This window comes from Caretta caretta, chromosome 12 (genome assembly GCF_965140235.1).
Source record: "Caretta caretta isolate rCarCar2 chromosome 12, rCarCar1.hap1, whole genome shotgun sequence".
In the NCBI taxonomy this organism is placed as follows: domain Eukaryota; kingdom Metazoa; phylum Chordata; order Testudines; family Cheloniidae; genus Caretta; species Caretta caretta.
The window spans coordinates 21,953,613-21,975,719 of record NC_134217.1 but is presented as its reverse complement, the minus strand read 5'-3'; the positions used below and the strand labels follow the sequence as shown (position 1 = coordinate 21,975,719).

General features: G+C 39.2%; 1 protein-coding gene across 15 annotated transcripts in view; it reads right to left on the bottom strand.

Moving 5' to 3' along the window:
* Positions 1-15,600: 15,600 nt before the first annotated feature.
* ZNF536 (zinc finger protein 536) overlaps positions 15,601-22,107 on the bottom strand; it is a 406,360-nt gene continuing 399,853 nt past the window's right edge. For 13 of the 15 annotated variants that reach the window (XM_075118389.1, XM_075118391.1, XM_075118395.1 and 10 more), the window contains one exon: positions 15,601-20,319. In XM_075118389.1, the coding sequence (XP_074974490.1) occupies positions 20,084-20,319 (236 nt within the window). In that variant the 3' untranslated portion in view covers positions 15,601-20,083. The remainder of the gene's footprint in view (positions 20,320-22,107) is intronic. The other 2 variants (XM_075118393.1, XR_012664576.1) reach the window with 2 other exon arrangements.

Sequence of the window (22,107 nt, the reverse complement as noted above, 5' to 3'; positions counted from 1 at the left end):
AGCAGCAAAAAAAACTTCCTTGCACCTGATTCTCGACTTCCTGGCACCTTATGCAGCTGTTTATACCTGTGCAAAGTGAGTGGGGAGTGGGTGTAAAATGTTACCAAATCAGAGTATGCCACTTATTCACACCAGTGAGAACGTTTTGCACAGCAGAAAGTGTTGCCAGCTCTCATGATAAAATCAAGAGCCTTGTGATATTTAATGTTTTATGTAAAATCCCAGTCCTGTGGAGTCACGACACCAAAAATCTCAGTTTTGATTTTAAGGGATTAAGTTTCCAGTCCTCATTATTGCAAAGAAAAAACTTGCAAATGTGACCTACGAGCACCCTAAAGGATCAAAAACCAGAAAGTAAATAAACAAGCAGCCTGTATTTCTTATTTTAAAATAAACTTGATTTTTAAGCCACTGTTATGATTTTGGGGGCCTAGTTCATGATTTCTGGATTGGCAATACTGCATAACTCACTACACAAGCTGCAGGCCAGGCGAGAATCAGGCTCTTGGATTTTAAGGTATGAAGCCTTGTGTTATATGAGTGTTAAGAGGGCCAAGTTTTGTTAGGAAATCCGAACTCACAGCTACAGAGACTTGGGTTGTGCACAACACCCGCACAAGCAGTTTAAGCAGGGACCATCACACAAAAATGTCATCAGCCCACTTTCTGCAGTCCTCGCATTGGACAGTCTCTCTCCCTGGTGCTGATGGGCTGTCTGCTTCAATATCCTCCCATCCTCTCCCTCAGTTTCCGAACCGATCCAAGTCTCCCTCCTTTCATCTAGGGAATCTCCTTCTAATGACTCATGGCACTAACATGCCATTTGCAGCCATCACATTGTTCAGTCTGCTTGTATGTTATATATCTTCTCCCTACCCTGTGTCTTGTAGCTATTTAGATTGTAACATTTGGGGCAATGACAAAGCTCTTACTGTATGTTTATACATTACCTAGCACAATGGCCCCCATTCTCAACTAGCCCTAGGCACTACCATAATACTGAAATCCCCAGCTGAGGCTGAGTGCATGGTGCAAGTCAGGAAGTGGGGGTTAAAAAGGTGGGCGTAAGCCAACTTTGGGCTCCCCTGATCCTGGGCCAGAAGTGTGTTGGGCTGCTTCTCTGGCATACATTAGAGTATTTAACCTAGGAGGCATTGCATGCATGGTTACATCTCTTTGCTTTGGGCATGTGAAAAACACAAATGAGCTGACTGGTGGGAAACTTGTTCCTTTATGCACATTAACAAAAGTGTTTCCTGGCCAGGGGAAAGCTCCTCTCACCTGTAAAGGGTTAAGAAGCTAAAGGTAACCTCGCTGGCACCTGACCAAAATGACCAATGAGGAGACAAGATACTTTCAAAAGCTGGGAGGAGGGAGAGAAACAAAGGGTCTGGGTCTGTCTGTATGCTGGTCTTTGCCAGGGACAGAACAGGAATGGAGTCTTAGAACTTTTAGTAAGTAATCTAGCTAGGTATGTGTTAGATTATGATTTCTTTAAATGGCTGAGAAAAGAATTGTGCTGAATAGAATAACTATTTCTGTCTGTGCATCTTTTTTGTAACTTAAGGTTTTGCCTAGAGGGGTTCTCTATGTTTTTGAATCTAATTACCCTGTAAGATATCTACCATCCTGATTTTACAGGGGGGATTTCTTTATTTCTATTTACTTCTATTTTTTATTAAAAGTCTTCTTGTAAAAACTGAATGCTTTTTCATTGTTCTCAGATCCAAGGGTTTGGGTCTGTGGTCACCTATGCAAATTGGTGAGGCTTTTTATCCAACATTTCCCAGGAAAGGGGGGGTGCAAGTGTTGGGAGGATTGTTCATTGTTCTTAAGATCCAAGGGTCTGGGTCTGTAGTCACCTAGGCAAATTGGTGAGGCTTTTTACTAAACCTTGTCCAGGAAGTGGGGTGCAAGGTTTTGGGAAGTATTTTGGGGGGAAAGACGCGTCCAAACAGCTCTTCCCCAGTAACCAGTATTAGTTTGGTGGTGGTAGCGGCCATTCCAAGGATAACGGGTGTAATATTTTGTACCTTGGGGAAGTTTTGACCTAAGCTGGTAAAGATAAGCTTAGGAGGTTTTTCATGCAGGTCCCCACATCTGTACCCTAGAGTTCAGAGTGGGGGAGGAACCTTGACACACATTAACAAAAGTGTTCCGGGTATAGTGAGGGAAATACCTGAAACCAGGTTAGAAGTACACTTCCAACTCAGAAAAGAATCTTGGTTTTCATTAATACATCTGTAGAAACCAATGGATAAACACATCTTGTTATCTGGCTTCTCAGATAGTAGACACTGGTTCATTAGCTTTAAAGCATATCAACTGGAGAACACTATTTATTCCATATAGAATAATGATCTACTTTCAGGGAATACAATATTGCACACGCAGGAATGAATTCATCCATTATTCACTGCTTAAAGACACACACTTACGTAAGGGAGAGAAAGAGAAAAGGATGGAGACACTAAATGAGTCCTACAAAGTAAAGTAAAGCCTAGGAACACATATCCGTAGCTATTACACAGCATACAGTGCAGTAACTACTGTATACATCAGATTAGTTTACATTACATGGATTTGTCACCCTGATGCTGTAGCCATATTTAAGAGATGGAGTAAAGATGCAGGACAAAAGTGTTCAGATCTTCTTTCTGGGACCTAACATGGGGCTTTCTGGCTAGTGGAAAAACAAACTGTTGTGCTGATCTTAGAAGTATATATCCATTGAGCTAGTTTAGATCTGTGCAGTAGGAGATAATTCCACAGACATGTTAACAGCCCCTTCAGATATACTGTGATGTTAATTGTACCAGCCTGCAATAGCTCTGCAGTGTTAAAGCTATATAGTTGACAATAAAAATATTATAAAAAAGATAGCTACTGCATGTTTAAAGTGTGTCTCAAAATTAAATATCTCAGCCATTAATTTTTCCTCCCAAATTACTAAAAAGCAACAGTCCACACTAAAGACTAACCGCTTGTAAAATTGGATTTTTAAAGATGAAGTCTTTTTTAAGCCAATGCTGGTCCAAAGAAGCATTAGAACAATTCTACTATGGAAAAAAGGCAGTTTAGCTAATTCACACTATAGAAAAAAAGGATTCATTCCAATCACATCAATGTTTCAGACGTGATTTAAAACAGCCAGGATATTAAGCCTCACAAAATATAGTCTACTGGATGATTCAGGACATTGGTAATGAGATATTGATCCTTTCACCGTCAGGTCATAGGTTCAAATTAGCTTAGGCTAGTAGTGAGTTTGCTTGTGCAAATTTAATCATGTTTAAAGTGAAACCCTAGTGTCACTTACTCTGCTCTGGTTTCGCTGGGGCAGGAAAAGGTGGCTTTAGGTTTGATTTTTGCCCAGCTTGGTGGTGGGGTGGTTCCCTGGCACAGATTACAGCCACCTGAAGGCTGCTCTAATTTGCACCCACCACCATTGGCAACCACCAGCTGTTCTGACATACAGTACACAGGAACACACTGGCCACATCCCTACATTATTTGCAGGAATAAAGTCGGGGAGGGGGGCGGGAGGGAGAACAGGGGCTATAGGAGCCACCAAGAGCTCTTGCCAGCTAGGCATTCCCAGATACAGAAGGACTCCTCCACTGGCCTAGTGCAGCTTTTCACTGGGCAACACACACACAACTAGCTTGATGGACTGAAGAATCTGTCCCTTACATTTTCAGAAACTCGTAGGGTGGGGAGTAGAAGGAGGCTTTGACTGTCTCCTTCCCTCTTCACTCAGGGGAAGAGATCCCACTGCCCGTTAGGTCTTGTAGGCCTGACATTATATGAAAAAGAGTTTTAAAGGATGCCTCACATCAACCAGGACTGATACACACCAGCACCTGGCCAGTGGGCTGAGCAAGCAGCAATAGTGTGCAATGCAAAGCACAGCAACAAAGTGCCCCTAACATTCTCATTTTCACTATGCTGGAGCCCAGGAGGCCCAGATTCTGGATGCTTGTCTCACCAAGTACAAAGGCAGTTTGGAAAGGGAGGCGATTTTGGCGCTGCTGCTATGCCAAAAGCTATTTAGTGTTTCTTTGCAATTTCAGTGGAAACATGAATTTGCACGTCACCAGCACTGTACATTTTTATACTGTTATATGAGAAACGTGTATGTCATCTGCTACAATACCTAATGTGAACTGATTTGGTGGTTTCAGTACCACTTCCACTGCACAAGACTATATAGCAAGAGTCACCACCATAATTGACTGGCATTAGTTTGAACCTCTATAATTTACATGGTACCATAAAGGTGCACAATTTTCACCGCAGTCTCAGCTGAGAGACTAAAGAATTGATTTTGCTACTCCATCACAACTGCTCAGATCAGAATTGACACTTTGGTGATGCAGATGCTGTACCTGTTCTAGGATATAAAAGAGAATTTCATGACAGTAAGTGTGTCACCTTTCAGGAGTACTGCTCCTGACTCACAGTTGGAAGCCTGTGATAAAAGATAATCACAAGTGTACAGGGGAAGGAGATGTGCAGAATTAGTTACCTGTGTGCCTATGGGATATTTCTGGACACTAAGAGGATAGAATGACACATTATTGTGCTTCATTTCTCGCCTACCAGGCCATACATGTACAGTACAAGTGTCCGTGGTTTCTTCCTATACACTCACAGTTAAAATCCCCAGGGTTCAACAATATACACAAGGTGTATGAATTGACCTTTGTGTAATTAAGCTAATGTGAACAGTGATTTAAAAACTAAGCCAATACGATCATCACTGTGACACTCAAAGTAGGAAGCTAGTAACTGCAGTGTCATCTCTCTGTAGTTGGCTACTACACTGGGAAATGGGGAGACAGCATCTTACTGGAAGTGGAAATAAAAACTATTGCTAGTAGATAGATCATGGTGTTTTTTGCTCTTTTCTGGATCATGGCTATTTCTTACATGCTCACTAAGAGCTCTAAAAGTAGTTTGTTACTTAAAATATTGATGTATGCAACTAAATGCAAAGTCCAAAGTTATATTGGATCATGCTTTGGTATATTCAAGCAATCACTGCTATTAGCTATGAAAGAGATGCATTACATTAGTCAGTTGTAGTCTGTCCTTTTGCCAGTGCAAGCATGCTTCCCCAAGCACTGCATCCAGTCTAAATTGAAATGACTCCAGTGAGGGAGCTCCCACCAGGTCCCTTGGGAGCCTATTACACAGCCTGATAGGCTTACTGTTAGAAATGGGATGAAACAAAAAAAAAATTCCTACTAGTTATACACCCTTGGACTGACCCTTCTCTGGATTTTGCATCAATAACACTTTTACCCAAATTGACATTGGGCCTTACTGCTGACATAGTTTTCCCTGCTTCCAGAGCAGGGGAAAACCCACCACGGCTGCTAACACTGTAAACATGAACATGAACAACAGCTCAGCTAAAACCTAGACTTCCCTAGCCTCCTCTAGGTTCATCATGCCTGTCCTGAGCTCAGCAGCCCACAGCACCCCCTGAAGGATTTTGTTCCTACCTTTCACTGGCAAGTATATCCATTCTTCTCCCCCCGGAAGGTAAGAAGAGTCTTTCTGTGCAGAGCCATTCAAACAACCCTCCTGTTCCTTTGAAGTCTCTTCTTGAACTCAGCAAACACACTGTACTCAGCCTAATCTTTACATCTTCCAACAAGCTTGGATCTGAGTCACATGGTCCTATCATGTGACACTCCACTCCCCCCACTTATGCCTTTCACCTGAGGAGGTGGGCTAACCCAAGTCCCTTAAAGGGCCAGCCCACTGTGTGACAGCATCCTTCATAAACTTGCAGACTCAGTGTCACCGTATCCCTCCTTTGGCTGAGCTACATACATTTGGTTGTTTTAATGTTTCCTCCTTAATTCTATTTGCTCTTCTCTGTTTCTTTATATCTTGCTGATAGTGAAATGCCCAGAATTGTGCACAGTATTCTAGGTAGAGTCTTATCTGTTCTATTAAAAGAGGAACTATTCCCCCCGTATCAAAATGGCATGTTTCTGCCAGCCCTAAAGAGCACTGGAGTTTATTGTCTAAGCTACCAGCCGGCATTTGAAGGTCATCTCCAGTTTCCTGGGTACACCAATATTCTTTTTTAACATAATGGTTTCCCATCTTTCTCCATTTCACTGCATATCTGCATGTTAAGTAGTTTTCCCTAGATGCATTAACTTGCATTTGTATAGGCTGAATTTATTTTTAATTCCTGTCCATTTTTCTAACCTCCCTTGGTTCCTTTGTATTATTTCTCTGTCCTCTGTGGTGTTTGCAACCCCTCCTAATTTACTATCATCTGCAAATTTAATTACCGTGCTATTTAGCTCTTCTTTCAGATCATGAATAAAAATGTTAAATAAAACTATGCCTTCATCAGATAATAATGCTTATGAAGTAGCTCCAAAGAGGTGAGTCTTTGGTAACACAGTAGGATGGAAGCTCATCAAAAATTTCTGGTTGCATTGTTCAGCATTTGCCCAATTGATATGAGCAGATGCAATGAAAACAAAAAATAACTTTATAGCTTCAAACCTAAATTATATTTATCTACAGCAGTGGTCATCAATAGGCAGACTGCAGGCCAAATCAAGACCGCCAGATGCTTCTGAATGGACCCTGAACTTTTTATTTACTTATTATTATTGTTATTTTTTATTATTATTATTATTTTCTCTGGAGTCTGGACCTTGACCAAGAAATTTGGACCTTGACAAAAAATGATTGACTACCCCAGTCTACATGGTACATACACACAGGGCTGGTGTCACATCACAGTGAGTGCTGAGTCACACTATGGTGTCTATTCTAAATGAAAAAAATGTCAAATGTAGATACATGGTAAAATTCTCAAAAGTACCTAAGTCCCATTTTCAAAAGAGCATAGGAATTTAAGTGCATTGAAAATTTTACCAATCATGATTATTGCAGGTAACTCAGTCAGTAGCTACTGTGTTTTAGCAGAGCATATTGTATATATTTGTCATTTAATAATAATTCATAAATAGGGCTCGAGTCTATAAAATGTTGTGCGTCTCCTGGGAGGTATTGACCATCCTCAGCTCCTTTTGACATCAGCAGGATCTGAGCATGCTCAGCAGCTTGTAAGATCATGCCCATAGTTGTGATGAAGATATGTACAATATTTTTGTGCTTGTAGGAAAATGTATGAATTTAATTTATTTCTCTAGAGAATGTAGGTAAAGTAAAATCATCTTTCTCTGTCAGTGCTTTCCAACCCTTCTTTTCCTAGCCAATGAGGAGATGAATGTGAAAAACAAACTTGCATACAAAACCAGAGCAAGAAGTAGAAAGTGTTCCAATGACCAGATGAACAAGTTCCAAGGCTTTGTCCCAATTTTTTGTTCCAAGATATGTTCGGTTTATAGCAAAAGTCATTATCTGGTAAACTTTGACATTAATGTGTGCACAAAGAAAAGTCGTATTGTGATGTGGGAAAGAGGACTCAAGACTACTAGATGAACTTTTAGATAATTACTAGTTAACAGTAATGGAAACTTCCACAGCATGGTGAGATTTTGTTTGATTTCAAATTGCTCTAAAATAACATCTTCCTTTCTTTCTATGCTAGTGATTAACATGTTGGTTGCTACTAAAAAAACAACTGAGCGAGCACCACACCACTGTGTTTGATTTTACTGTGTTTGATTTTGGTATTTTTGGTCTCTCCTGTGCATAGGGTAGGAAACATTGAGGTAAATTCAAGTACTTCAGAACTATAAAACTTGAGAATAATTTGTTTCTTCTTCAGTTATAAAATTAGAGATTATAGAAGGTGTCATAAATATAAAGGGAAGGGTAAACCCCTTTAAAATCCCTCCTGGCCAGAGGAAAACTCCTCTCACCTGTAAAGGGTTAAGAAGCTAAAGGTAACCTCGCTGGCACCTGACCAAAATGACCAATGAGGAGACAAGATACTTTCAAAAGCTGGGAGGAGGGAGAGAAACAAAGGGTCTTGGTATGCTGCTTTGCTGGGGACAGAACAGGAATGGAGTCTTAGAACTTTTAGTAAGTAATCTAGCTAGGTATGCTTTAGATTATGATTTCTTTAAATGGCTGAGAAAAGAATTGTGCTGAATAGAATAACTATTTCTGTCTGTGTATCTTTTTTGTAACTTAAGGTTTTGCCTAGAGGGGTTCTCTATGTTTTGAATCTAATTACCCTGTAAGGTATCTACCATCCTGATTTTACAGAGGTGATTTCTTTACTTCTATTTACTTCTATTTCTATTAAAAGTCTTCTTGTAAGAAAACTGAATGCTTTTTCATTGTTCTCAGATCCAAGGGTTTGGGTCTGTAGTCACCTATGCAAATTGGTGAGGCTTTTTATCCAACATTTCCCAGGAAAGGGGGGGGGGTGCAAGTGTTGGGAGGATTGTTCATTGTTCTTAAGATCCAAGGGTCTGGGTCTGTAGTCACCTAGGCAAATTGGTGAGGCTTTTTACCAAACCTTGCCCAGGAAGTGGGGTGCAAGGTTTTGGGAAGTATTTTGGGGGGAAAGACGTTTCCAAACAGCTCTTCCCCAGTAACCAGTATTTGTTTGATGGTGGTAGCGGCCAATCCAGGGACAAGGGGTGGAATATTTTGTACCTTGGGGAAGTTTTGACGTAAGCTGGTAAAGATAAGCTTAGGGAGGTTTTTCATGCAGGTCCCCATATCTGTACCCTAGCGTTCAGAGTGGGGGAGGAACCTTGACAGAAGGTTAAGGAAGATCCTGAAGTCTCCTTTTCCCTTTCTTCTCTTGTTTCTTTACCTCTCATCTTTATCACTTTGTCCCTTCTTTCCATTACCCTGATCCTACTCTGTTCTTTATAGGTCCTATACAGCACCCATCATCATGATATCCAAGTGTCTACCCTAGCTCCTTTTCTTTAACCTATGACAAACCCAAACCCCTAGCCTCCAAAAAGGCTCCTTACCCTTGGTGATCTTCTGACAGTGAGGAGGCAGTCTCTAGTCTCACAGATGCTCCACTGGACTGTGATTGGATGTTCTGTTCAATTCTTTGAAGCTTGTCAGTAGTTCTTCTGCTGGACTCTCATATATACATGGATAACTTCCATTAAAGCTAATAATAGTCAGAAATTTCTTGAGTGTTGATTTGGCAACTGTTTCTGCCCCATCTGAGTACAATAGGTGTTTATCACCTTAACTTAAGTGGGGGTAGGATTAGGCTCTAAATGCCAGAGATTATAACACCAGAAGGCCTGTGCCTGTTCTCATTGATGCCACTGGGATTTTAATGGTCTTGACTTCAGTGGAAGCAGAGTCTGGCTGAAAAGAATTAAAAAGCCAACAAATATTATGATTTTTAAAGTTTATTGAAAATTAACAAATAATTTAAAATAGACTCATAGACTTTAAGGCCAGAAAGGACCACCATGACCACTGAGTCTGATCTCCTGCACATCGCAAGCCACAGACCCTCACCCACTTATCCCTGTAATAGACCAATAACCTCTGTCTCAGTTACTGAAGTCCTCAAATCATGATTATGTCACAACATAATAGGTAATATTCTCCTTTTGGTTATGCCAGGGCAACCCATTGAAGTCTGAGAGGAGAAAGTGAGAGAAGAATATGGCTCAGGGATGATAATACATTTCTCCATTGAGAAAATATGCAGCACTTTGGGGAAAACATAATACAAATGTTAAGAGTCAATGATTCAGGAGATTGAAATATTTCTTCTATAGGGCCTGCTTCCAAGTCCAATGATGCTAGTGGAAATTGAAATTCTCCAAGTGACTTCAATGGGCATTGGAAAAAGCCCCTATTGAATCCAGGTCATAACACATTACCATAGGGTCCTGGCATAAATAAGCAGCATATTAAAGACTAAAACTAGCATAATTCAGGAAATACAGTTCTTGCCTTCCGTAGTGCAGACAGGATGGCCAACACATCTTATGGGAGATTTTTAACAAAAGAGCTATTTCTTCTGTTGGAATGAATATTACAATTTTTCTTTATTATTCCTTGTGTTTCACGCATCATAATATGAATTACTCAGAAGACTCACACAACACCTTTCCATAATAAACACCAATGCTAATAATGGAAAATAAACAACCCAGTGGCATAACTGTAAGAGAAGCATTATATCCCTTGTTGAAACATCTCTCAAAATGTGCAGTACGCATTTTTATGTATATATCTTTTTCAACTGGAGGTTTTTTCTCATGTTATTAATATTGTGCCTGATTTGCCAGCACACTCCTTCAGTTTTCTTCTTTTCATGTGACATCTCCATTACTGGGGGTTTGCAACCATGGTAGCCCATTCTGTACCATCCTCTGCTATTCTGCAGCCCAGCATCTCCTACAATTCTGGATGTCTGGCCTGTCCCCTTAAGGAGACAGATCAACGTTTTGGTACCACCTACTTTGGTCTGCTCCTGTTTGCTTCTCCTCCCTTGTACTTCCTTCCTGTGCTCTCTTACCAGTCTCCTTGCTAATTAGCTCATTAGCTGCCCAGCTCCAATCTGATCTGGTAATCAGGAACTCCTGTCCTTAATCAGGCCCTCCCCACAGGCCTAACCGGTTAAACAGCAACCAGGTTGCTGCTTCCCAGGGATCTGTCACAAGGGATCTGGCTCGGCAGACACGGGGTGCCTGAATCAGGAGGTTTTTCAATCTCACCCTTCAGACATTTGGCCTACTTTCACCTGAACTATTCATCAATAATACGAATGAAAGAGGCCTAAATACTTCACCAGGGCGACAGACCCTCCAGATTCATGGGACAGATATCTTATTGCACGGTTGGCTGCAAAACCTACTCTGTGTTTCCACCCTTTCTTCTACTGGGGAAGGCAAGCCAGAAAATAAAATGAGAACCGGTGAGGGTAATACTGATAACCCCACATTGAGTGAGGAGACCTTGGTTTTCAGATCTAACAGAGCTGAAACTGGAGACTCTGCTCCAGTTTTCCTGGAGGCTGAATATTCTCTCACCGTGTCCTCTTCTTCATCAGGACCCGGATCACTAACACCTTGGTTATTGAGAGGGAAGCACTAGAAGGTCTGTGTCTATCCTCCAGAGTCATTAAGACGTTGCTTTATTCTAGGAGAGTACCGCTACTAAAGGTGTACTCTTCCTGCCTCTGGTCCAGATGCAGCCACTAATGCCAAGTACACAGTGGAAATCCCAGAAATCCAGGAATTTCAACCATTTTGGATTTTCTCCAAGAAGGCATAGACAGAGATCTTCAGCTCAGTACCATTGTATGTCAGGAGTCCATTCTTAGCAGCGTGCTATTTGCTGGATCCTCGGGTCCCTTGGCTGACAAAACTCAGGTAGCCAGATTGCTTTGAGCAGTCCAGTTAGCCAGACTGGCAGTCAGGGTGTAGCACTGTCTTTCATTCTGGTGCCTCCTGCTGACAGTCACTCCACTGCTGCGGTAGTCTCCCTTCTCATAACTCAGCCTTCCAGCCACTCTTTCTGGGGTAACAGAAAGCCAAACATCAAACAGTCCAATGTCCTCCCAAGAGGGCCTTTGGTCCCAACTCTGGACTCATGCCACCTTGAGAGTGTGATGGGGGAACCCGGGCCTTCCCACTACAATGAGTCCCAGGGACCCTGTAGCCAGAAGCCAAGGTCAGCACAGCCCCATTCCTTGTAGCTGTTTTCCTGGCTCCTTCCTACCCAGCCTTTTTCAGGCCTTCTTCCCCACAGCTTCTCTAGGATGACCCTTTTTCAGGGCTAGGACTCTTAGGGCTGGGCCCTCTCGTGGGTTTTCTCATCACCACCTCCTATTACCAGAGAGTGACTGCAGACTCTCTCTCTCCCTGCAGGCCTTCTGCTCTCTATTTCCTGGCTTTATAATTACCACTCAGTCCTTCCTCAGCGATTCATCCCTCCCTTGTGATCAATTAAATCTAGCTTTCTCTCTTTTACAGGTATGTTAATTGGCTTCTTAGGCCCACATTAACTCATTAAGAGCGGGTATATGGGGTATGCACCCCCTCATAGGGACCTGCCACTAGTGTTCAGGATCTTAACAAGCCATGCCTTTGAGCTTTTGACATCAGTGTCAGCATTTTACTTATCCATTAAGATCTGTTTAACAGTGATCATGTCAGCCAGCTGACTGTTAAACTGGAAGCCTTCTCCATACACGAGCCTCACTGCATGTTTCACAAGGACAAGGTAGCAGTCAGGACACCAGAATCCTTTCTTCCTTAGATAAATTTCTTCTTCCACACATCTTACCAAGAGGTTGTGCTTCCTTTGGTCTGTCCAAAAGCATCCAACTGAAAAGATGTGGCACACCTTAGAGGTCAGAAAAATCTTGAAAATTTATTTCAAGAGTACAGAATCCATGAGAAGACTGGACTCCCTATTCATGTCCTTTCATCCAAAATGCCAAGGACTGAGAGCTTCCAAGTCTTCCATTACTTAGACTAAGTATTGTGGAAACCTACAAAGCATTAGAGGTTCCTGTTCCAGAAGGGATCAAGACACACTTCACGAGATCCTTCGCAACCTCATGCAAGTTTATTCACTTTGGAAATTTGCAATGTGGCCACTTGGTCTACAGGTAACACCTTCATTACGCACTCTAAGGTGGATTGCTACAGATAATTATGAAAATTCAATTGAGAATTTACCAGTAAACTAGCCTGGATTAAATTATGCTTTATGTCAACAGGAATAAAAAGACTCAGTTTTGTGAATCTGTAAGTACTATACTAGATAATAATGGTCTAGATAATACTTAACTCTGCCTTGAGTGCAGGGGACTGGACTAGATGACTTATCAAGGTCCCTTCCAGTCCTGCAATTCTATGACTTTCTGTCCTCTGCAAAGATCTCCTTTGGCGGGAGAGTGATACAAACAGTGGCACAGAAATAATGTAGCCCTTTGAGTGAGTCTACAAAAAGAGGAAGTACTGCCTTCTCTTTCTTCCTACCAGACTTTTTCATAAATTGCCTTATATCTGTTCACTCCTCACTGCAGCCCAGACATCCAGAACTGTGGGAGATGCTGGGCTGCAGAATGGAAAATGTCTTACTGATAATTTCCTTTCTGCTAGCAGCATCTCTCACATTTCTACCCAGCCTAGATGGCTCGTGAGCCAAAGGTCAGATGTTAAGTGAGATCATTACCATAAACCCATCTTTCTTGGTCTAATGTGCATAGCCATTTCATTACCTCCAGAGCATTTGTTAATACTAATGTTATGCAAGTTTTACAGGTTTGGATTAACTCTTCTGGACACAAGTGGGAGCAGAGGGGGCATGGCCAGAGTGTGTGGTGGCAAAACATTGATCCATTTCTGTAAGCTGCAGAGTGGAGGAGAGCAGCATGGACGTCCAGGATTCTGGAAAGTGCTGCTAAAAGAAGGGAAATTATTGGTAAGAAATTTTCCACTCTCCTTGTGGATGAATAGTCCTTTTGATCCATCCAGGATACTACATAATCTATCCAAGTTCTTCAGTTTTACAGATGTGTAACTATTGATTTGAATGGAATTACACTACTATAAAACTGTAATAATGCAGTGATTCATCACATTCCAGGGCTAAGATTTTCAAACATATGAGCCTAAAGTTAGATTCCTCAATCTATATTTAGAATCCTGAATAAATTACCTGATTTTTCAAAAGTGCTGAGCGCCCATTGATTTAAGTTTACTGCTCTACACTTCAGGCCACTTTTTTAGGAATTTTAATATGGTTATTGGGACCAAAATTAGGTTATTTTTAAAAAAATGCCTTTAACTTTATATTTATGAGAAATATACATATTTGAATCTCTTTAAAATTTAGAAAGAAATATATTTAAATTCATTTAAATTTATTTTCAAAGCTGTCTTATTTAGCAACATTTCTAAACATTAAATTTACCTCCTACCGCATCTATTCAGATGTACCTCATTGACTACCACTGTCTGCACAAGAAACAAAGCTTTTGTAATCTATTTCTGCAGGAATAATTGCTGTGTAACAAACAGAAGACAACCCTTTATTACTTTGTTTCCAGTCTTCTTCCCATTTTGAGAAACTGTAGATGAAGCAAGAATTAATGAGCATGAACACTTAGAGTATTTTTCATTGATTTTCTTGTGATATTGGAGGTGGAGGTTCTCAAAAAAGTTTGCAAATAATGTGGTGTAACAGAAAGTTAATATTATTTTTAGGTCATCAGAATGCTAAGCAAAGAATAAATAAAGGATTTTTTCCCTTTCCTCTGCCTGCCCCCTCCTCCCCCCCACCATCTAACAAAAAACAAACAAAAAAACAGTAAGAAAAATTTCTTAGCCTTTCAAAACCCTGGACCAGATTCTCACTTGGTGAAAATCAGTGAATTCCCATTTGATTTACACTAGCTAAAAAGCTAGTCCTCTATTTGAACGTGCTGTGGCGTTAGCTTTCTCTGCCAGTGTTCAGCATCATTCCACATGATTCTATGGAATTCTAATATAAATTCTGGTCATAAACAAAGAAAAAACAGATGGACAGAGAATATGATGAACAATTTGTGTCTGTACACATTTTTTCTCCTCTGTTAGCACCATTGAAATGCATGATTTTTTTTTTTATCTTTAGACTTCAGTTTTGCATTTCTCTTCATCTTGGTTTCTAGATACATTGTAAAAATCTTTTCAAAATATTAAGGAAATTACATCTAAGTCTCACTTTTAATATGTGTTCCATGATTGTAAATGTTCCTTCATACATCAAATGTGTTGCTTCCCACCAGGTAAACTACATCTTATTTTACCATGTCTGTCTTTGCACAACATTTAGTTCGCAGGCATAAATAACAGTGTGTTATATAAATAATTACATGCATGAAAGGTTGTAAAACACTGAAGATGTATTTGTACTTTTACTTACGAGAACATTTTAAAATGATTGCCTTGTACAATGTGTGGGTTTTTTGTGTGTTGAATGGGGTACACACGCAGAACATTTTCCGAAGTTTTTTTTTTTCCCTTTCCTTCAGGTCACACTAGCATTATAGTTAGCAAATTGATAAGGTTCCACTGTTAAGCTTTATTACTTGTGACATGAGCCTATGACACTTTATAAAAAGAAGTAATCCAGAACAATCTCTAGGTAATTAACACCTAGATAAACAAACATAAATTTCTATATTGCATTTATTTGGACTACCACTCAAATATGCGTGAACCATGCTTTTTTAATTAAAAGATAAATCTATGTGACACTTAGCCTCAAACTTAATTATTCAGCATAGTATAATAAAAAATAGAGCCCATTAAATGTGTCTTGCTCTGTATTTCTGTATTAACAGCAAACCAGTTCACTCTGGGATCATTTAAATTTTCTACCTCCTCTTTTCCTATGATTTCCCTGTTCGTTGAGACTCTTTAAAAAAAACAAACAAACAAAAAAACCAAAATACGTTTAGCAACACCAACAGGTGAGGAGCTGCAGAACTCTTCACAATCCCTTTGTTTAGTGCTCAGCTGGATTACACTTTTAATATTACATTACACTATAGTTTTACCTTCCCCTTGCCCACCGCCCAACCTTCCCCATGGAAACATACTTCCACTTTGGTAGATCATGCCAAGCAGTGATACGCAGAAATGAAAAACACAATACTTAAGAATAATTTCACTGGGATCGTGCTTACAATACACAAGGTGAGATTTTTATAATATACTGTTACAATACAGATGTTAAACAGATAAGGGAAATATTCAATTCCCAAATTACAATAGACGAAGGGGTTATAGTCCTTATAAAAGTTTCAACAAGAAACATTGTCTTAAAGCTGAGAGCAGCTTTCTGATGTTAGGTAGAAAGATTCTTGTCAAAACATTCACCATCTGCGTATGAAGGCTGCTGATCAGCTGGGCTAACAAAAAATAGTTACAAATTGCCTTTTTTTGAGACAACAGTATTTAACTCTTTCAGACATTCTGTTTCCCGTGGAACAGCTTGGCTGGTGTTGCCATGTTTTGTGGTACAAGGCCTCATGGTGGTTCTTTTCCATGGTTCCTAAAGAATATGTGAACCATTTAATCATAGGATTCTATTATGCATATTGGATAATAAAGGAGATTGTGTTTGTGAACATTTCCATCGAGGTGCAGAGAAACTGTTTCTGTTCAATATATCAGGATCCACATTTTCATTAAACGTCTGTTGAACCTGAAAGAAGGCTTGAAAATCTTTGGAGGAAAAAAATGGTTTGTTTTCCCTGGCTCCTGGATACAGTGACCTCTTGATATGACAGCACCCCTGGAGCAAGGCAGAGTAGAATTCATATACTGAAGCAAACAGATCCTGCCTTTGCATTTTTACATACTATACTTCCCAGATAAGATAGTGGGTTACATCAGGAAAGGTTGTGAGAAACCCGAAAACATATATGAGTCATTTTGATGAACTTCTTGAATTTGAACCCAAATTTGATCTACTATAAATGCAGTTTTTCCTAATTACATGTAGCTGTTCATTTTTCTCTTAAATGGTACTAGTCACATGATTTGTCATGGTAATATTTGCATTCTGCCCATTAAACTGAAAAGTCAATTCCTAGATGTAACTTTCAACAACTGATTAACTCTGAATTTTCTCATTGCTAGTCTTCTGTTCTTAACACCGCTAGGTAATTTTGTAAATTAGCTCTACTGGACTCACACGCACAAGGATTGGAGAATCAGCTCAGCTCAGCTCCAGTATGACATTATTAGCAGAGTGTGAGTGGTTTCATCTAATTCTGTTAAAATTTCCCATTGTTGTTTCCTTCTCAGTTTTCCTGTGCAAGGCTCCCCTCTCCCCCTACTTTCTGCACTTTAGAAGTATTTAGTCTGCTTTGGTGCATCCATTTATTGATACGAGTTAATTATTGTTACTCTTTTCAATGAGTGTCAGTCAAGAACTTCAGATCCTTTAATGTAGTTGCTTCCAAGTATGAAAATCAAACATATACAGGAAGAATAATGATGCATCCGGTAGAATATGAGGGCTCTTGCACTTGCAAATTTCTTTAAAATGTAGGCAATTTTCTTTACATGCACCATTACAATAAACCTCACAATTTTCTAAAGCCAAGTATATGATCTATACAAACAAATGTGTTTTTAACATGAAACATGACTATATACATTACAGTATATGATACACACTTTAAACACTTTAAAATCAATGCTTGATAGACCCCAAGGCTTTTTCTGTAGTACATAATTAGTATTATATAAAACAATTATTACTACATGCTAAAACAGATTTCCACAGTCTTTCAATTAGTCACAATATATAATATATCTATATCTATATACTGTTTATAGATTTGTTCTGATTAATAAGTGGACTGAGCACACACACCCAGCATAGTACACTCCAGTAACTGCCTAACAACAGTGAATTTACTGACATTATTTTTTAATATCTGACAAAGCTGCAGAAAGTAATGTTTTAAGTGTTCCTAATAAACATATGCAAGTAGGAAAACTTTTTTCAGAGGTAGAGGTTTTATTGCGTAAAACACTGGATAAAACTGTACTGCTTCAAAGACAATTTTTATTCTAACAGCAGAAAGAAAACAGTCATTGCTGAAAAAACAACTTTTAATACTTCTATACCAGAATAAAGTTCTGTCAACTGATGTATTATAATAATAAATAATGACCAAGAATAAACTTTAAATACAAAGTTTTCTAATTGTTACAAGCATAGCAACAAAATCCTCTACTCTATTATTCTCAGATTTCCTCCAAGATAGAAATTTTTCTTTGTGTAGGAATGTAGACAGTATTATGACCAGTATCACAGACTACAGAAGTTACAGAGAAAAAACTTGACATGTTTAGATATGAGAAGCATGATGATATTCAGAAACTGACAATGCATCACTGCTGCTGTCACTTGTTTGTATTACAAGTTACAAATGTTCTGGAAAAAAGGTCTATGTCAGAGGGGAAAATAGGGACAGTAGCACCGGACCAAATGGAATCAACACACACATCACAAAGAACGGGAGATGTTTCCAGTGTCACAAACAGAATTATTGCCTGTCGTATCTGAAAATGCTCAGAAGACACAAAAGAATACTGAAAGAGCTCAAAAAGTGCAAGAAATGGAATGTGGGCTTTTTTGTTTTTTGTTTTTTTTTTGTTTTGTTTTGATGTTTTTTTTTTGCTAAGATATTGAAGGCGGCGCAAACACACAAAAGCAAGCGACTGACACAGTCACCAAACACAGTAGTGCAGTTAAAATCCTAAAGCTTACTACAGTCAGAAAGTTTTCAATAACATTTCAATCCTTTATCTAGGATCATAGAAACAGTTGCATTAAGTTTATCAACTCGATTTAAGTAAGGCAGTGAGAACTATTCTAGAAAAACAAGAAAAGCAGCTTGCTCTGTGCCAGATGGGTCCAAGTTACACAGTGACCTCATTTAAACTGAAACTTCAGTTGGATGACATCCTTTCCGACAGCATATGCAAACCGTATTCCTTATTAGCCTGAGATTTTTTTTTTCCAGTCTCAGGGTAGCGCTAAGAATTTTATTTACATTGATTGCAGTTTAGTATTTTTTGTAAACTGCTTTAGGCAGAGCTGAAGTTTTAAGGCCCTGGGGTTTTACTCTGTGCTCCCAGCCTGCAAAGAAATATTGACTTTTTTTTTTTTTAAAGTCTGGATGATTTTGTTTTAGAAGAAGTTAATACTTCTCTACTATCATAATAACCAGATAAACAGCACCGATTTTGCTTCTATCAAAGGAAGTACATTAAAAGGCTAATTTTTTATGCCATTCAAGCAGATTTAAGAATAAACCATTACCTATTATTCTTACTTTTTGTTTTTATTGTGTGTTTCATTGTAGTCTCTCAAAAGCTTCCTATATGGCAAAGAACTTAATAAATTTTGAGGATCCAATCAGTAGAAAAGCTAAAATCTTCAAAAATATAGAACACATTTGTTTTACAAAAACAAAGAAATATTAGCAAAAACACTTTTCTTCATTAGAGACAAAGAGCAGGATGTTTGGATTCATATTTTAGGTCAAGCTACTTTATAAGAGCTTTCTCCAGAAGAAACTCCTGCACTATGTCTGTAACACTTATAAAACCTAACAAATGAAAACTAACCATGACTGGGGAATCCTTCATTCAAGTAAAAAAAGAAAGAAAAGAAAAGAAAGAAAAAGAAATCAACCCGCTAGTTAATAATATTCTGTTTCTCACCAGCACCTTCTACAGATAAGGTTGACTAGTTTCACTAAACAATGTTTTTTATATATTGTACTTCTACTTTTACAGCAACCTATTTCTTCATCAACAAGAAAGAAAAGAATAAAAGAATTTCCCTCAATACTGAAAGTTGATCTAAAAAAAAAATGGAATTACACAACCAATCTGCAATCACACATTGGTCTTCAGATTCTTTCTAACCATTGATTCATTTGGCTGTATATTAAAAAAAAAACAAAAATGTAATATCACAATCCTTTCCAATATAGGTCAGTACTGACCCCAGCTTACGGGCCGTCTAAGATTTCTCCTATAGTGCAGTTGCAACACCACTTGAATTGATTTTCTCTGCAATGACAGCTCCAGTCAGACTGGCACCATGGCAGTCTACCAACACATCTCATTACTATGCTAGGCAAATGACAGCAGCTGGTGTCATATTATAAAGGTGTTTTCAACAATGAAAACACAGCCCCTCAATCTTCAAGGCAACACTAAATCATTTAGACGGTATCATTTTTCTGTTAAGAGCATTATTTTTGGACAAAGACCACTTTGAAGTTTGAAATCGCTCTGCTTTTTAAATAACTAATGACCTCCCAACATTTTAAAATCACTTTATTATCCCACCTACATTGTTTGGAAGTACTTGTTGCCAGGTAACAGTTTAGCAGCCATTTTCAAGGGCTGGGAATTATTTTTTTCTTTTTGTAATATATACGTATATATATATATTTAAATGTTTTAAACATCCTGTACACCACTGGGAATTTGTACACAATTCTTTTTCTTGGAATGCAGTTATCAAACTCTTACCCAAATGCAACCTAAGAACTGTGTAAAATAATATTGCAATATACAGATTGATTTGTTCAGCTGCATTACTCTTGGGCCTTGCTGCCCTCCTCTGTTAGCTCTGCTGAGCTCCCAGGTTTGACAGCTGCAGGTTCCTCTAAATTCCCAGAAGCCTCAGAGTCAACTCTGGAGCGCTTGAACCTGCGATCTGGATACTGGCTGTTGTCAAAAGGCATGCGATGGACACAAAGAACATGGGTCTTCAGATTTCCCTTCTGAGAGGCACTGTATGGGCAGTATCTGCACTGGAAAGGCCTGTGACCTGCGTGACAGACAAAAGTCTGGTTAGTTTTTCTCATATTTACATTTTCACTGCAAGCCAGTTCTTTGCAAAGTGTAACAAAGAAATACTGCTATAAGGAAGTGCTGCATGCATTGAGCAACAATAAGAAATTCATAGTTCTTTTGTTGAGTTCTATTCATACAAACTGTATTGTTAAAAATTCTTTTTCTGGGACATTAAAGAAAACTAAGCCATCCCCTCTCACTTAGTTAACATAATTGTTAAGCATTCACTGATCCAGTCTGAACACTTGCAAATAAAGTTAACCATATAATAGATTCTTTTATATTTGTTGATTATCTAGAGCAATGCACGATGACAATGTGCAGACCACACTCTAATAAACATATTTTGTCTTTGAGTGGGTTTCTGAGGATAACATTGTATGTTTCATGTTATGTACATGGAGTTGTTGTGTTGTTTTGTGTTTTTCTGGATGGATAGCAATAATGGATTGAGATAAGCAAGGCCTCAAGCCTACAAATACTTACACATATGTGTAACTTTACTGCAGTGGGACTACTTGTGAGTAATATTATGCAGGTGCATGAGTGTTTGCTGGATGGAGGCTCAAAACTATAGCTAACTTAAAAATAAAATATCCAGTCTAGATTAGAAAAGGAATGTTACTGCACAGAACCTGATGTATGCTTGTGTATGAAATAGTGACTAAAAAAAAAGCATGAATGAAACACAGCTCTTTTTTAGTCAGTCTTGCAATGTGCTTTATATTATTTTTCATATTATTGTGACTTGGAATCTTGGTGCTGTATCTGGTATTGGAGGTTATGTTTCAGCAACCACATTTCAACCTATGCTGGGAAGTTGTTGATGTGTTTTACTGGAACTTGATGAGCTTTGTCTCTCAAATTAACTTAAACCAGGACCATCTGAGGTCAAATGCGCTTAGCTTGCTTTAATTTGCTCAAATAAATGAATAAATAAATGTGCCAGACCATCTACATAAATCCAGGACAAGTGAAAAACAATATCCAATATCCACATTAGAAGAGCACTTTTCCCCCTCTCCTGTTTCTAGACGACATACTACATAGGACGCAGAAGGAGGAGGAGGAAAGTACTGTAGGTGTGAAAGCATTGCAGTGCACACTGTGTGGGAAGAGGCCAAGAGTGCCTAACTCGATAAATGTCACAGGCAGGTGAGCTGTGGCCAATCATCATTTAGGTGTTATCAGGTTAGTTTTACATAGGTAAATGGAAGATGGGTAGCCTGGTCAGATGTTATTCCCATTAGAGAAAGAGGTCTGAAGTGACACCGGGGTTACACTGGTGGTGTTCTGGATGGTGGGTTGTCAGGAAAACTCACTCCCTGTGAGAGATGTCATCAGTTGAACTAGAGTGCTTGGACCCCTAAAACAACCCACTATTTTTAATGGAAAAAGTGGGAATTAGCACCTGAAGACTGAGTCCACACAGAAGATTCTAGCTGCTCCTCAGGAGGAGGGAAGTGTTGTGCCCAGAACACAGCCCCGTGGGCATGTTTCCTCAAGCGAGGGTACGACATTTGTGCATGGAGGAGATGCCTGCCCATCATCAATGAACTGATGTCAGTTGTGTTAGGACAGGGTCCTGCTCCAGAATACAAAATATTTACACTGGCCTAAATGGATCCATAGGATACAGTAAATTGGTTTCTACCTAAGTCTCAGACTTGAAGCATTGAAGGTTCTTCTGCTCCTCAGACAGGGCAGGTGAAGGGAAATTTTCCAGACAAGGTACTCAGGGAAAAGAGATGAAACCCAGAAA